Source organism: Silurus meridionalis, chromosome 29 (assembly GCF_014805685.1).
Source record: "Silurus meridionalis isolate SWU-2019-XX chromosome 29, ASM1480568v1, whole genome shotgun sequence".
In the NCBI taxonomy this organism is placed as follows: domain Eukaryota; kingdom Metazoa; phylum Chordata; class Actinopteri; order Siluriformes; family Siluridae; genus Silurus; species Silurus meridionalis.
In genome coordinates, this window is record NC_060912.1 from 4644350 (window position 1) to 4660737 (window position 16388).

Below are 16388 nucleotides of genomic sequence, written 5' to 3' on the forward strand. Positions count from 1 at the left end.
ATTGATTAATTCTTTAGTTTTTTCATGCACCGATTACTGTAATGCTTTGCTAGTTAGTTTGTGTTTTAAAAACTATGTTAAACAAATTACAGGTTGTCCAAAAAGACCAGGTCTAGTGAACATATTTTTCCAGTCTTGGAGTCATTGCATTGGCTCCCTGTCAGATTCTGGATTGATTTATAAATTCTTATGCTGACCTAAAAGGCCACCTCATTATTTGACATCTTTTTACTGTCTACACTCTGTACTGTGAACTCAGCTCTTTTGATATCGTTTACACTCTATAGGTGATCATAGGCTTTTTCCTCAAGTCTTTTACTGTATTTAAATCTGCTCATAAAACTCACTTTTTCAAGGTGGCTTTTATGAGATCTTTTGTTTTGTGTTTTTATTGTTCTTATTATTTTTCTTATCCATATTATTATTATTATTATTATTATTATTATTATTTATTGTTATAATTTTTTTATCTTTATTTTTTATCCTATGCTTGATATAACTGTTCTCCTCAGTTCCCAGACATACAGACTGTTGTTAAAGGAACAGGGAAGGACAGTAGTAAACATGACTCTGTCCCAGTTTATTTTAAGACATGTTGTCATCAAATTCAAAGTGATCTTATTTTTCTTTAAAATGTTACATTTCTTCATTTTAAACATTTTAAATGTTTTGTATGTTTTATTGTGAATAAAATGTGTGTATGAGATTTGCAAATCATTGCATTCTTTTTTTTTTTTTTTTTACATTTTACACAGCATCCCAACATTTTTGGAATTAATGGTTGTATTTACTTGTTTTTTTCTTATTCTCTTAATGGAATTTGCCTAGTTTTACCCACTGTGCATCCTAGTTTTAGAACTGTCAAAAAGTCAATATAATGCAATAATATATTATATATTACAGCATTTTGCAATCCTCAGTGCAACACTGTTGCAAACACAGACACTCCTACTCCGTCCCTCTTTTACTGGAGCAGCTTGTCCCAGACTGCTAACATTGCTAAAAAATTTATGATGGCATCACTACTGTCAGGTTTTTGGTCAATCTTTTTCCTTTGAGATTTAGAATCTTCTCAGTCTTTTTACCAGTGAAAGAAGCACTTAATATTATATTGCATTAAAGGATTTTAGATTTTTTAGATATAAATGAAAATCACAATCACAACTTAAAGATCTTCTACCTCTGATACCCAGGAACAGCCTGTGCACTGGTGTACTGGGTAGAGGGAGGGAATGCTGGATAGAATGTGCAGTGTCTGGGTAGAGGGTACAGTATAATGCCAATTACAATCTCACACTCCAGTAGCTGTATGACTCTCTTGCCTGCTGAGTATGTAACTAAATGAATTGAATTATCTATTTTCTAATATTATTATAAGCTAATTATGGTAATAAAAGAGTACCCCTGTTAAACTTGCATATGTGAATGTTCTCCTTATTTACTCTGGTGCATATTTTATACCAAAATAAATAAATCTGTTTATGAGGTCACACACATAGTTGAAGTACCTTATAACTGTCCTAAAAGAAAAGCACAAAATACTACTGAAGTTTAGAGATTTTGCACACAATATTGGCCACCTATGTTCTTGTTTCATGGACTGTAGGCTTGCAGTTATTTGTTACTGCTATTCCTGCTGTGTTAGAAGTTTCTTACACATATGTTTTCTTATATGCAGTATGTTGGAAAATGATACTGAACATATGTTAGAAAATCATATAATAATTGTTTTAGAGTCTGTAATGGAAGTATAAATTTGGGACTTTTGAAATGTCAACAAAGACTCCTCTATGAGTTCCATAAGGTGTGCGTTTCACTTAATGAAGAGTATGTTACATACAAATGTGGTTTCCAAGTATTTGCCCACAGTCTTAGTTATTAAAAAATTAAAAAGCAAATAACTCCACCATAACCAAGTGTGAAGTCAATCTTAATAGTCAAACAAGAGACAAAAGGTATATTGTATTATATAGGGCAGGTTGACATGCACCAAGAACATCTGAGGAAAATAAATGTAAAATTTTATGTCAGTGTAGTAATAGTCCCTCCTACAGTCGCCATTTTAAATTAGATAAGTCAATAGGAGGCCCAGAGAAGCACTTACAATTTAAGTTACATTACTGTACATTCTTCTTCTTCTTCTTTCGGCTTCTCCCATTAGGAGTTGCCACAGCGGATCATCCGTCTCCACAAACCCCTGTCCTCTACATCTGCCTCTGTGACACCAACTACCTGCATGTCTTCCTTCACCACATCCATGAACCTCCTCCTTGGCCTTCCTCTTTTTCTCTTTCCTGGTTTCCTTTGCACATGTCCAAACCATCTCAATCTTGCCTCCCTCACCTTGTCTCCAAAACATCCTACATGCTCTGTCCCGCTAATAAACATATCTAATCCTGTCCATTGTCGTCACTCCAAACAAAAACCTCAACATCTTCAACTCTGCTATTTCCAGGTCCACCTGTCTTTTACTCAATGCCACTTTCTCTTAACCGCAGGTCTCACCACAGTCCTATAAACTTTCCCTGTCACTCTTGCAGAAACTCTTCTATCACAAATTACTTATGTCTCCAATCTCCTTCAGGTTTTATTTCCTGCATAGAACATAGTCCACCGGTGTGCACCTTCCTCCACTCTTATATGTCACCCTATTCTCCTCCTTCTTCTTAAAATAAGTGTTCACCACTGCCATTTCCATCCTTTTAGCAAAATCCACCACCATCTGCCCTTCCACAGTCCTCTCCTTAAATCCATACCTACCCATCACCTCTTCATCACCTCTGTTCCCTTCACCAACATGCCTATTAAAGTCTGCCCCAATCACCAATCTTTCATTCCTAGGTACACCATCTACCACTTCATCTAACTCACTCCAGAATTTTTTCTTCTCCTCCATCTCACAGCCGATTTGTGGAGCATAAGCACTGATTACATTTATCATCAACCCTTCAAATTCCAGCTTCACGTTCATCATCAGAATCTCTCTTCACCTCCACTACACTCTTACGTACTCTTCCTTCAGGATCACCCCTACACCATTTCTCCAGTCATAGTACCAACATTTAAAGTAACAACCCGAACCTCCACTCTCCTACAATTCTCCTTTCCCTGCTGTCTCTGTAGACGTCTTCCTCCTCTCCTTGTCCTCCTTCGGCCAACAGTAGCCCAATTTCCACCAGTACCCTGTAGGCTAACGATACCTGTGGTGGTTGCTGGTAACCCGTGCCTCAACCAATCCGGTATGAGCATATAGGCTTCTAATCAGTAAATTGATTTTTTGTTTAAGTAACATTACTGTACATTACTGATTAGAAGCCTATATGCTATATATCAAATTTCAGAATTTCATACTTATGGAAACTCTGCACTTACAGATGACTACACATCAAGCTTTATGGACTTACAAACATTAATCGATAATCATGTGCTGAACATGTTAATTTTGATGTAAAGTTTTACGTTATTAGTAAATAAGGTTTGTCTTACAAAGATTTGGTTTATATTTTAATCAAGCAGTAGCCAAAAATGAATTAACTCTTGTTTGTACTCATGCGGAATCTAAAGCTTATGAAGAGGTAGTTAAATATAATTAATTAAAGAAAACTAAATGTAATCAGTTAATTCATTTTGAATTCACTGATTTACTTTGTATTGTGATGCAACATATTTTCATCTGCAAAAAACTATTTATTTATATATAATTATTAGTAGATTGTCTATCCTTTTATAATTTAGAACGTGATTCATAATTTGTGACAAATATTTTAGATTTAGATTGATTTCTCCTCTATAAAATGTTTCTCAAGCGTGTTCTCTTAGCACCACTGCTGCTACATGAATATGACGTACTGTATCACAACAATACGGAGACCAAGGCATGTCCTGAGAGACAGATATAATATAGATGAACATAGCAGAGGTAGAGTTGCATCTTCCTGGAGAAAGAACAGGAAAAGAACATCTGGTTTTATTTAATCTTTTTCTCTCTTTGGTCTACAAAGGCGTGTTTGTGAAACGGCCATGCATTAGAAGACAGAAGGCACTTAAGTAAATTGATGATTTGCTGTCTGTCTGAACCAAAGAAAGAAAAGAGAACTATCTGTATCATTTCGAATTGCATGGCATCATATTTTCTCCATTGCGTTGAATTGCAGTGCCCTCTTCTCTCTCTCTCTCTCTCTCTCTCTCTCTCTCTCTCGTTCTCTCTCTCTCTCTCTCTCTGTCTCTCTGTCTCTCTCTCTCTCTCTCTCTCACTCACTCTTACTCTCAGTCAAGTTAAACATGCTCCTGAGGTACCAGCGACCACTGTTCCTGTCCCTCTCCTCTTTTCGGATCTGCCTCCTTTGTCCCAGCCTGCCTCTGGATAATGTTCTCTTTGATTGAAGGCCACTTTGTGCATCTGGGGATGGTTTCACATCAATGGCCCAGGGATCCATGAAATTATGGAGCAACATGAGGGCTTTTAAGGACTGAGCATTATCAGTGTAAAGCTGCTTTGAGACACTACATTGTTAAAAGAGATTTACAAATATGAATTTATTGAATTGAATTGCATCACATCGGTAGCTGCTTTATGTGTATCTTTAATGTCTCTTATCATTGCATGTAGGATGTTTTGAAGACAAGGTGAGAGAGGCCTGTTTGAGATGGTTTGGACATGTGCAGAGGTGGGACATGGGATATATCGGTAGAAGAATGCTGAGGATAGAGCCATCCTACATCGAGATGTAAATCACAGCCTCAGTTAATAAGATGCACATCCTTAACATGTAGAGTAAAACAATTAACCAAGACACCAAAACAATTTATCTTCAAAAACATTTAATCAGCTGCTGCAGGGGGGAAATGCTAACTGATGTTAACAGCTAGTGAAAGTGTTTTATCTGTGAATAAGAACTGCAGATCAGTTGATATCCAGCTTTGTGGCTTTGAGAGGAACAGACAGGTGAATCACAAATGGTTATTTAGAAAAAGCTTTTGCATTTCATCAAGTACTTCTATATAACTGAGTGCTGGATAGAATGCAAAGTGCAGTAAATTAAAAACACTTGTTTAAAATGCACAATTAATTTAATAAGATTTTTAAAAAAATGATTAGATACTAACTATTCTAAAAATGTTAATCATATTATTTCCCAAAGCTTTTCAGCAGAGCGTGCACTAGTGCCATATACTGGTCAAAAGATGAAATGCAGATAGTGACCTTGTCTACTCCAGCATTGACTGCAATTATTATTGCAGAGCGGCTTTGGGTTCCAGCAAATGAATCTTTGCCTTCCAGTGTATTGAAACACTGCTTTTAGTGAATAGGACTGTTAGACTGGGCTTCTCATAACATGGTCTTTTTGGGTCACTGGGGTTCAATGGCACTCCTTGTATTTATTGTATAATTTATTGTAGGATGTTTAAATGTCATCAAAGCTACCCTTCCTTTAGGTAAAGATTTTGTTGGATAGAATCCCCCTGGTTTCTATCCCATAGAAGGGGCTTCTATCCCACAAAATATTTACCTAAAGGCAGGACAACACCAAGTAGCCTTATAGAGTATCCAAATAAGCATACCCACATCATATCATTTATGGCATTTGGCAGATGCCCTTTTTCAGAGCGACTTACATTTAACTCATACAACCAAGCAGCGATGGGGTCAAGGGCCTTGCTTTGGGGCCAAGGAGTGGCAGCTTGTTGTTTCTGGGATTTAAATTCATGACCATAGAAATGAATACATTTTACAAGGTAATATGAACAAAGCATAATCCTTTTCCTGTAAAAGGCCTTCTCTCAGCCTGGCTTCCACTACTTTTTCCCTATAAATACATGGTGTGACTGATCAACTTTATTCCCCTGTAGTTACTGCAGGTCTGCACATCTCCCTTATTTGTAAAGATCAGTACCAGCAACACACAGATCGGTACTTCTCCATTCCTCAGGCATCCTCTCACCTGTTGCCTTATTTGTGCGCTTTTTTTAAGTAGTTGAAAAGAAGATTTTGGGCTCATGACAATTTTAACAGATATCAATTAAATTGTTAATTAAATTGTTAGACTCATTAATATCATTATATCAATAGATTGGTGTGCTAAGAGTAACATTAGAGTCTTTTCATATAAAATCAGTTAAATAGTCTTAAAAAAAATACCAACATTATAGCTATAATAAATAATAGCACTTTGGATACTTAAGCACATTTAAAGGCAATTTTTTTGTACTTTTACTGACGTAATATTTTACCTAGTGTATCACTATATGGTTTGTGTACTTCGTCCACCAATAGCAATGAAAAAGTTGGATCTATCTAGAATAGCAACTTTTTGCGCATGCGCGACGCAAGATGACCAGGCGTCGCCGTTGTCTACGCATGCGCAGCTCGGCTAACCAACCATAGACAGACGTGCCACCTGACGTGGCAAAGAGGGGCGGAAGAGCCTGTTTGTGTTTTGGTTCTGAAAGGGAAGTGGAGAGAGAGAGAGAGAGAGAGAGAGAGAGAGAACGAACAAGGGACGTGTTCTTGGTTAGTGAAATTTGTGTAATATAAGGAAGCGCTCAGTAATCCCGACATCCCCCAGGTGTCCTCAACCTGTCGCCTGACATCCAGGTAAAAGATGACAGCGAATCATGACAGTGTTCGATGCGGTGGTCATTTGGTGTGTCGCAATTCAGTGGGTCAGGTTTAGCCTGCTAGCCTGTTTAGCGACAGTAAATAACAGGCCAAGTGCAGTGATTCTGCTTTTAGGAGAAAAGCCACACTACATGTACAAGTGTGAAATGTTGTTAAAGCAAAAAGAGCTTGTCTTTATTTACTCTAATGCAAATAACAGGCAGGACAGTAAATTTGAGCCTACTATCTAACTGGGTTTTTATGTTCATGTTGATTTCATAGCATTTCCTATTTCTTTAGATTGCTCCAGATGTCCAGGGTGGGTTTGGGTACTGTGGAGCTGTAGAGCTGTTGGTTTGTGCATTAAGTTCTCAGGGGGTTGTGTTGAACTATGGTGGCCTTCAGATCATTCGGGGAAAAGCAAAACAGGAACTTGATAATAATAAATATTTGACTAAGGTTTATTCTTTCTTCCTCAAAGCCTCTGCAGTGTGTGTTCACTCAGATTCCTCAGATTTCTTTTTGGCTGGCAGGAGACGAAGCCAGTTCTAATCCAGGTGCATAAAGGTTCAGTGTCCTGAGATGCTTTTCTGCTCACCACAGTTGTGAAGAGTAGTTAATTTGAGTTATTCTGTCCTTCCTGGCAGCTCAAACCAGTTCAGTCATTCTTATCTGATCTCTTTCATCAATAACATGAGCTGATGCTCACTGGATGTTTTTAGTTTTTTGCACCATTCTGTCAGATGTGGGCATCACCAGAAAGAAATGTAAAGCCTAACAGTTTTCCCTGGAACAAATGATCAAATTATAGCAAACAGACATTTGTAGACATCTGATATTTCGGTGCAAAAGAGGGTCAAATCATGACTACACTTTCTTTGCTGTGAACTTTCTGATGCATTACAGTACACATGTATCTTCTGTAGAACATTTAACACTCTTTAAACTGCAAAACGTGTTATTGAGCAACCTGTTAAACAGGTGTGTCAGATTATATCCTGTATGATGTTGATACCATGGCTGTAACCTAATTATATCTTATTTACGAAGCAAACTAAACATGCAGGAGAATGAGGGCAGGTTTTCTATAGATCTGAGTGACAGTAATTTCTGTGGATTCCTCGGCGTCTCAACATGGATGTTTAATAATGCACCTTGTATGGAATTATGTGATTGACTATAAATATCTAAAAATGATTGACTATAACACTTTTTTAGTAAACAAGCAAAAAATACAAAACCAATAATGTCTTTGGCTAAAATATATAAATTCTTGAAATAAACAGTATTCTTCTCTAACCGTTTCCTTTTCACTAATCTACCTTTACACTTTCAAAATATGAAGGAAAACTCAGGCAGCACATTCATATACCATGCTGTTAGAAACGAATGCTGTTTATTTGAAGACTGTGTTATATTTTCCCCCCAGAATTAATTATTTTTGTTTCAGAGTTTCTTTTTCTTTTTTCTTGTATATTTTTTAATTTCTTGTAAAAATGGATAATGTCAATAGATAAAACAGGACATACAGATGTAGCAAAGTATATTCGTGGTAATATTAAAATGTTGTTTCTTTTGTTTGTTGGTTATCTTCTCATGTTGTATTTTCACTTCCATGTTTAAAAGATGGGTTGTATAAGCGCTTAAAATGTCACCATCCATTGCCAAACTCATACCCAAACTCAACCATTTTGCTATACGTATAAAAATAAAACCTGCATTATTTGCTAAATAATAGTAATAGCTGAATAATAATAATAGCTAATAATAAGTATTTGCCTAAATACTGAACTCTGATTGGCTGGAAGGAAGGTGTGCATTTATACCTACATGCGTATCTGTATTTGCCTTTACTAGTAACATACAGTCCCAGTTTCATACAGAGTGACACAGCTATTGTAAACTTTTCCCAGTAATCTCACTGAGCTACATGGATCATTCTTGAGTGTAATTTAATTTATATGGTAAATATGGTGATTTTAATAAATGGGTCAATGCACAAAGAGTTAAGACCAACAGCTTTGTTAGACATTGTACAGATGTATACACACACACACACACACACACACACACACACACACACACACACACATACACACACACAGAATTTCTTTAATAACTATTTATTCATAGCGTTGTTAACAATGGTCCCAAAGCAGCTTTACAGAGATAAATAGGTTATACAATTGTAATTTATGTTAGTGCGTATAAGTTTATCCCTAATAAGCAAGCCAGTGGCGAAAGTGGCAATTAAAAAATCCCTGAGATTGTATGAGGAAGAAATCTGAAGATTCTTATCTTGGTGACACTTAAGGTCCATTCATTACAGTTTTATTATGGTTGATGTTTGCTGTTAATTTTTGAGTGCTTTACTACATTATTGTTACTTTATCTGTGTAGAATTTAGAGCAGCAGGTGTAGATCTGATATACTGCACATATATTAACTAAAGATAACGGCTCATTATTTTTAACTTCAGTTTTCAACAACAGCTTTAATTTGTTAATGCTGGTAAGTGACCGTGGTTATAATTGGGTTATATGTAATATGCTGCTAGGTGGGTGTTACACCATTTTAATGCCCTTTGCTTCATTTTTAGAGATTATTTAAAAAAATATCTAGACTCTTGGTTTACATGAAATGCTCTCATTCTCATTTCTCTAAATCTTCCTTGAATAGTGCAGTGTGAGTGCACCGGAAGGAGAAGGGGAAATCGACATCTGTCATGGCCAATCGGGGAGCAGCGACTAGGCCCAACGGGGCAAGTGCGAGCAACAAGATCTGCCAGTTTAAACTAGTTTTGCTGGGAGAGTCTGCAGTTGGCAAGTCGAGTCTCGTACTGCGTTTTGTCAAGGGCCAGTTCCATGAGTTTCAGGAGAGCACTATAGGAGGTAAGTGATACCCCATATGTCCTATGGTGCTATGGTGCCACCTATGGTGCTATGGTATCCTTACCATTATTTAAAAAAAAAAAATATATATATATATATATATATATATATATATATATATATATATATATATATATATATATAAAAGGTACAGGACATAAACACCAAAAGGTTGCCATAAGCAGCAGTGGTAAAGTGGCCATCATATAATACAACACACTTTCTCAGGATCTTTTTACTCTTATATAAATATATATATATATATACTGTCTTTCAAAAGTTAAGAAACTCCTAGACTTTTATCATTTTTGACACATGCATGTTGGAATTGGAGCCAACTTCACTATACAACGACAATGACCTGAAGCATACCGTACATCCAATATCTGTACCTGTTATTTAGAGAGCAAACAGTCGACTGGAGTTTTATTTATCATGGAATGGCCTGCTCAGTCACTGAACCTAAATCCTATTGAACTGCTGTGGGATGAACTGGATTGCAATGTTAGAAAGAAATCTCCAACTAGTAAAGAACACCTATGGAAAGTTTATTACAAGAGGCATGGCAAACTATTTCTGCTGAACTGTCCAGATGTGTATATGTGTGTGTGTGTGTGTGTGTGTGTGTGTGTGTGTGTATATATATATATATATATATATATATATATATATATATATATATATATATATATATATATACAGTGAGGAAAATAAGTATTTGAACACCCTGCTATGTTGCAAGTTCTCCCACTTAGAAATCATGGAGGGGTCTGAAATTGTCATCGTAGGTGCATGTCCACTGTGAGAGACATAATCTAAAAAAATAATCCAGAAATCACAATATTTGATTTTTAAACTATTTATTTGTATGATACAGCTGCAAATAAGTATTTGAACACCTGTCTATCAGCTAGAATTCTGACCCTCAAAGACCTGTTAGTCTGCCTTTAAAATGTCCACCTCCACTACATTTATTATTCTAAATTAGATGCACCTGTTTGGGGTCGTTAGCTGCATAAAGACACCTGTCCACCCCATACAATCAGTAAGAATCCAACTACTAACATGGCCAAGACCAAAGAGCTGTCCAAAGACACTAGAGACAAAATTGTACACCTCCACAAGGCTGGAAAGGGCTACGGGGAAATTGCCAAGCAGCTTGGTGAAAAAAGGTCCACTGTTGAAGCAATCATTATCCATGCAAGATCTCACCTCGTGGGGTCTCAGTGAACCTAAGGAAGGTGAGAAATCAGCCCAAAACTACACGAGAGGAGCTGGTCAATGACCTGAAAAGAGCTGGGACCACCGTTTCCAAGGTTACTGTTGGTAATACACTAAGACGTCATGGTTTGAAATCATGCATGGCACGGAAGGTTCCCCTGCTTAAACCAGCACATGTCCAGGCATGTCTTAAGTTTGCCAATGACCATTTGGATGATCCAGAGGAGTCATGGGAGAAAGTCATGTGGTCAGATGAGACCAAAATAGAACTTTTGGGTCATAATTCCACTAAACGTGTTTGGAGGAAGAAGAATGATGAGTACCATCCCAAGAACACCATCCCTATGGTAGCATCATGCTTTGGGGGTGTTTTTCTGCACATGGGACAGGGCGACTGCACTGTATTAAGGAGAGGATGACCGGGGCCATGTATTGCGAGATTTTGGGGAACAACCTCCTTCCCTCAGTTAGAGCATTGAAGATGGGTCGAGGCTGGGTCTTCCAACATGACAATGACCCGAAGCACACAGCCAGGATAACCAAGGAGTGGCTCTGTAAGAAGCATATCAAGGTTCTGGCGTGGCCTAGCCAGTCACCAGACCTAAACCCAATAGAGAATCTTTGGAGGGAGCTCAAACTCCGTGTTTCTCAGCAACAGGCCAGAAACCTAACTGATCTAGAGAAGATCTGTGTGGAGGAGTGGGCCAAAATCCCTCCTGTAGTGTGTGCAAACCTGGTGAAAAAGTACAGGAAACGTTTGACCTCTGTAATTGCAAACAAAGGCTACTGTACCAAATATTAACATTGACTTTCTCAGGTGTTCAAATACTTATTTGCAGCTGTATCATACAAATAAATAGTTAAAAAATCATATATTGTGATTTCTGGATTTTTTTTTATAGATTATGTCTCTCACAGTGGACATGCACCTAGGGTGACAATTTCAGACCCTCTATGATTTCTAAGTGGGAGAACTTGAAAAATAGCAGGGTGTTCAAATACTTATTTTCCTCACTGTATATACAGATCATCAAACTAATTTAAATATTAGTAAAAGATAACACAAGTGAACACAACATGCAGTTTTTAAATAAAAGTTTTTATTATTGAGGGAAAACAAAATCCAAAAGTACATGGCCGTGTGAAAAAGTGTTTGCCCCCTAAACCTAATAACTGGTTGGGCGACCCTTAACAGCAACAACTGCAAGCAAGTGTTTGTAATAACTTGCAATGAGTCTGTTACAGCGCTGTGGAGGAATTTTGGTCCGCTAACAAATATATATACACACACACACTTACATATACAGTCTGGACAGTTCAGCTGAAATAGTTTGCCACACTGTGTATATTAAAGCTTTGGGGTGGCAGAATTTTATAATTTGGATGATTTTTAAAGATTTGCTTCCATTTTAAAAGAGTATATTTCCATGCTAACCCCCGTCTCTGGTCATTTCTGGTCCCAGCGGCCTTCCTGACTCAAACGGTGTGCCTGGATGACACTACAGTGAAGTTTGAGATTTGGGACACAGCCGGGCAGGAGCGCTACCACAGTCTGGCCCCGATGTACTACAGAGGAGCGCAGGCTGCCATAGTGGTCTACGACATCACTAACGGAGTGAGTCACATGTTGTGTCAAGGATTTTACTGCACCTTTTCTGATTCTGACCTAAATGGCCTTTTTCAGTTGACAGCTCTGTCTGTCTCAGCTAACCTGTCCTGCTAGATAAAGTTATTAGTACTAACGTGTTCATATCGCCTGTAGGGAGAAAAGGCTAGAATAGGGATTGCCTTTGGTGTAAAGTTCATGCAAAAACAATTTCTGAAAAGAGACCTATGAAGAATTTAATTTGGGACTAACACTAACCCTAGACAGGTAATGGTGTTCAGCTACACGAACCCTTTAAAAATGAGGCTAAAATCTCATTTATTTATATATTTTACTTGAAACTGATTGGTTTTTAGAATAACATACGGTTTTTACATACTTATATTTGTTAATTAAATGTTATCTATTTAAACATTTATTTAAATCAGTTTTCTCTCTCTCTCTCTCTCTCTCTCTCTCTCTCTCTCTCCCTACCTCCTGTATATTTTTAATATGAAACAACATAAGTGCCTTACACATGCATTATTAATTTCTTTTTTTTTCTTGCTGTATAGGAGTCATTTGCCAGAGCACAGAACTGGGTAAAGGAGCTTCAGCGGCAGGCCAGTCCAAATATTGTCATTGCTCTGTCTGGAAACAAGGCTGATCTTGCGAGTAAGAGAGCTGTTGACATCCAGGTGAGTGTTGAAGCACTACAGAAATGTGTGTGTGTGTGTGTGTGTGTGTGTGTGTGTGTGTGTGTGTGTGTGTGTGTGTGTGTGTGTTCTTTCATATTTTCTGACAGACATATAGTATGTGCATATCGATCACTTTTTACTAATATAAATTTCAGCCAGCAATTAAATTACCTATACTATATCTTATTCCATGGTCAGTCTGAATACTTGATTCTGATTGTCTTCAAGGAAGTTGTGAGTGAACACAGTTGTTTAATCAGTGTTGCTGTATAAACAACTGTAGCCATGATAAAAATACAGTTACAGAGGTTATTCACCTCTGCATCATGAATTAAAAATGTGTGAGGTGTGGATTATTCTTGCCCAGGCTACATAAACTTATGGCCTGTGTAAATTCTTAAATAATTTGAAACACTATTGTTATACTTTCCTATATATTTTCTATATTTTTCTAACCAATTTTTTTTTAACTATAACACAACTCAAATCATTTTAAATAATGACTTTTAAAGAAACTCCGAGCAATGCATATTAGACCTGGTAAATACTGCAGAATTTTATAATTTGGATGATTTTTAAAGATTTGCATCCATTTTCTGATTTTAAAAAAATTTGCATCTGAACCCAGAGTTTAACAGATGTCAAATTTTAATGGCTCATTATACCATAAGTTGGAAATGCAGCATCATTTCTTCCCTTTAAATGAGTTTAGCTTTAGGCTATTTTATTAGACACTCTATAAGGATTAAACTTTTTCTTCATTCTAAGGTGATCTGTGCCTGTATTTTCATGATTTTGTTCCTTGTGCTGCAGCCACATGATTACCTGATTGGATACTGGAAAAATGTACAGGTGTATGTATTTCAAAAATACATTTCAGGGATGAGGATTCGATTTGAGATTTCTGGGTATTTTCATTGATGTGTGGACTTATTTTTAATGGATTGTTTATTTATTTTCATTTTTTTGTTCGTTTTATTTCAGGAAGCCCAGTCTTATGCAGACGAGAACAGTTTGCTTTTCATGGAGACATCAGCCAAGACCTCTATGAATGTGAATGAAATTTTTATGGCTATTGGTAGGTCTTTATTTTTACCCTCGTAAACCAGCTGTGTGTTTAATAGAATAGACTTCTCTCTGAGTAATGCTGTTTTTCTAGTCAGTTCAATAAGCACAGCTTTCCTTTTCTTCCCTCTTTGTTTAAGCTAAGCGGTTGCCGAAGAGTGAGCCACAGGCTCCTGGAGCTGGCAATGTGGCCAATCAGCCCGTGACATTAACCGATACGGCCCCACCTCCCAGAAACGGAGACTGCTGCTAACTAATGCAAAACACCCCTCGTCCAAACTAACGCAACGCCTTGCCTCCACCCCAGACTTGTTTATGGCTGTAACTAATGACATGCCCTATTTTGTTCCATTGCATAACTCAGTGGTCTGCAGAAACAAAAGCTAAGCTCCTCTGTCCCTCTGGACCTTATTACACTGCTTCTGTATTTTTCTCTGATGGTTATGGCTTATGCTCAAACATAACTCTCTGAAAAAAATTATTATTGACCTTTATGCCGTTCATTATCCCTGGCCAACAGGGTGGCACTTCTTAGATAGATAAAGACTCTCTAAAATGATATGTTAAAAAGGATCTTATTGTTTTCTAATGCTTTGTTATTATTATTTTCTTTGTTTTAAAGAAAAGTATTTTGAAGCATGCACCTTTCACTAATAGGCCTAAACACAAATCAACATTTTGAACATTATTCTGAGGCACAAGCAGAAAAAGAGAGAGTATGTGACCGATTGATTCCCTTTTCTTTTAGCATGTTTTTTTGTCACGTCTGACTCTACGTCCATCTAGCCACCTGCAGACATATGTTGACGATACTGCCTGAAAACTGCAACAAAAAACAAAATATTCTCCCTGTTTTTCACATTCACATGCAGCCATACATGTTGCCACAGCCTCTCTGGCCTGAACAGAGCAGTCTTCACTAATCTGTCAGATCTTTTGTGTGCACGTGAGTGCCTCTGTCTGTCCGCTAGCATGCATGTTTGGATAAAGTTGTCCAGGTACTACAAGGTCATTTTGACCCATATTCTGCGCTTTACACATGATCCCCTCTCTTTAGCACACATGTCCTGATGATGTACTTTTTACTGTCTCTCTGGTTTGAAGACACATGCCTTGCACTAATTTTGTGTGACTATATCTGCTATCTGCCCTAAGTACAGCCTGTGTGTGTGTGTGTGTGTGTGTGTGTGTGTGTGTGTGTGTGTGTGTGTGTGTGTGTGTGTGTGTGTGTGTGTTAGGTATAATACATACATGTATACATATAGTGAGGGGAGATAAGTATTTGGACACTCAGACACTTTTGGTATTTAATACACTTGTAGTAGTTACCCACATCATATTCATATATATATATATATATATATATATATATATATATATATATATATATATATATATATATATATAATATTCAGAAGTAAAATGAAAATTAGTAGTTGAATAGGCATTGCTGGCACTTATCATTTTTGCCAGTATCTCTTTGCAGAATTGTAAATGTATCTATCAATCTATCACTATCAATCAAGTCAATTGCCTAGGAAAAAAGCATGTCTTGGAATCAGTCTTAAGGCATTGTGTGTGTGTGCTCACAGTCTTGTTGAAATACACATCTTCTCCATGTATTTAGTTTCCTTACGTATTTGTCCCTAATGAGTCTTGATGCAGCACTCTGTTCTAGTTTTATTCAGTGGTGTGCAATGCCCAAGTAACATTTTCAGCCTTGTAATCCTGATGGGCCCACAGTGTTTCGCAGTGGTAACTGTGTTCTTGGTATCAAGCACACAACCTTACAATTGTACAAACATGACATGCTAAGCGATTGATAGAGTTTTCAAAATTATTTTGTTCAAAGTGGTATATGAGATGTAGAGCCCAACTGGAATGATTTGGTCTGACTGCTGCTTTTAGTTTGCAACTCTTTTCATGAGACAGTTGGCTTTTATTTAGTGATTCCATGAACTTTCCACCTGTATAATAGAGAAACAATCGTACTGATAGACATGTTTAAATCGTTTGTTAAAGCTCTGTAGCTAATGCTGTGAGTGTGCTTAACCGTGTTCTCACTGAGAACATGAGAAAGCTCTTGACCGTCACCATGATTGCTAATCTTTGTATAAATTCTATTCTGTATCTTATGCATATGTACATATACATTTAGTTTCATATTTGTAAGCTCACAGTCAAAAGACATTGTGCTTTCAATACACAGTAAGTATAAATACAATTTCCCCTTACTCTGTGTGTTAATGTACGTATTTGTGTGAATGATTTTATATATATATATATATATATATATATATATATATATATATATATATATATAGTGTGTG

The 16388-nt window shown here is 37.0% G+C and overlaps 1 protein-coding gene across 1 annotated transcript; it reads left to right on the top strand.

The window, feature by feature from the left end:
• Positions 1-6437: 6437 nt before the first annotated feature.
• On the top strand, positions 6438-16292 carry rab5aa (RAB5A, member RAS oncogene family, a). Its single transcript, XM_046844175.1, has 6 exons — positions 6438-6595; positions 9278-9489; positions 12174-12325; positions 12871-12993; positions 13978-14071; positions 14199-16292. Exons 2-6 carry the CDS (start codon positions 9324-9326, stop codon positions 14309-14311), a joined length of 648 nt encoding a protein of 215 aa, XP_046700131.1. The 5' UTR covers positions 6438-6595; positions 9278-9323; the 3' UTR covers positions 14312-16292.
• Positions 16293-16388: the final 96 nt, after the last annotated feature.

Bases quoted from the DNA above. Each gene is read 5' to 3' on its own strand.
- rab5aa (XM_046844175.1), top strand. From the start codon at position 9,324: ATGGCCAATCGGGGAGCAGCGACTAGGCCCAACGGGGCAAGTGCGAGC. The intron at 9,490-12,173 runs GTAAGTGATACC...TTCTGGTCCCAG, and splicing joins TCAGGAGAGCACTATAGGAG to CGGCCTTCCTGACTCAAACG. The intron at 12,994-13,977 runs GTGAGTGTTGAA...GTTTTATTTCAG, and splicing joins AGAGAGCTGTTGACATCCAG to GAAGCCCAGTCTTATGCAGA.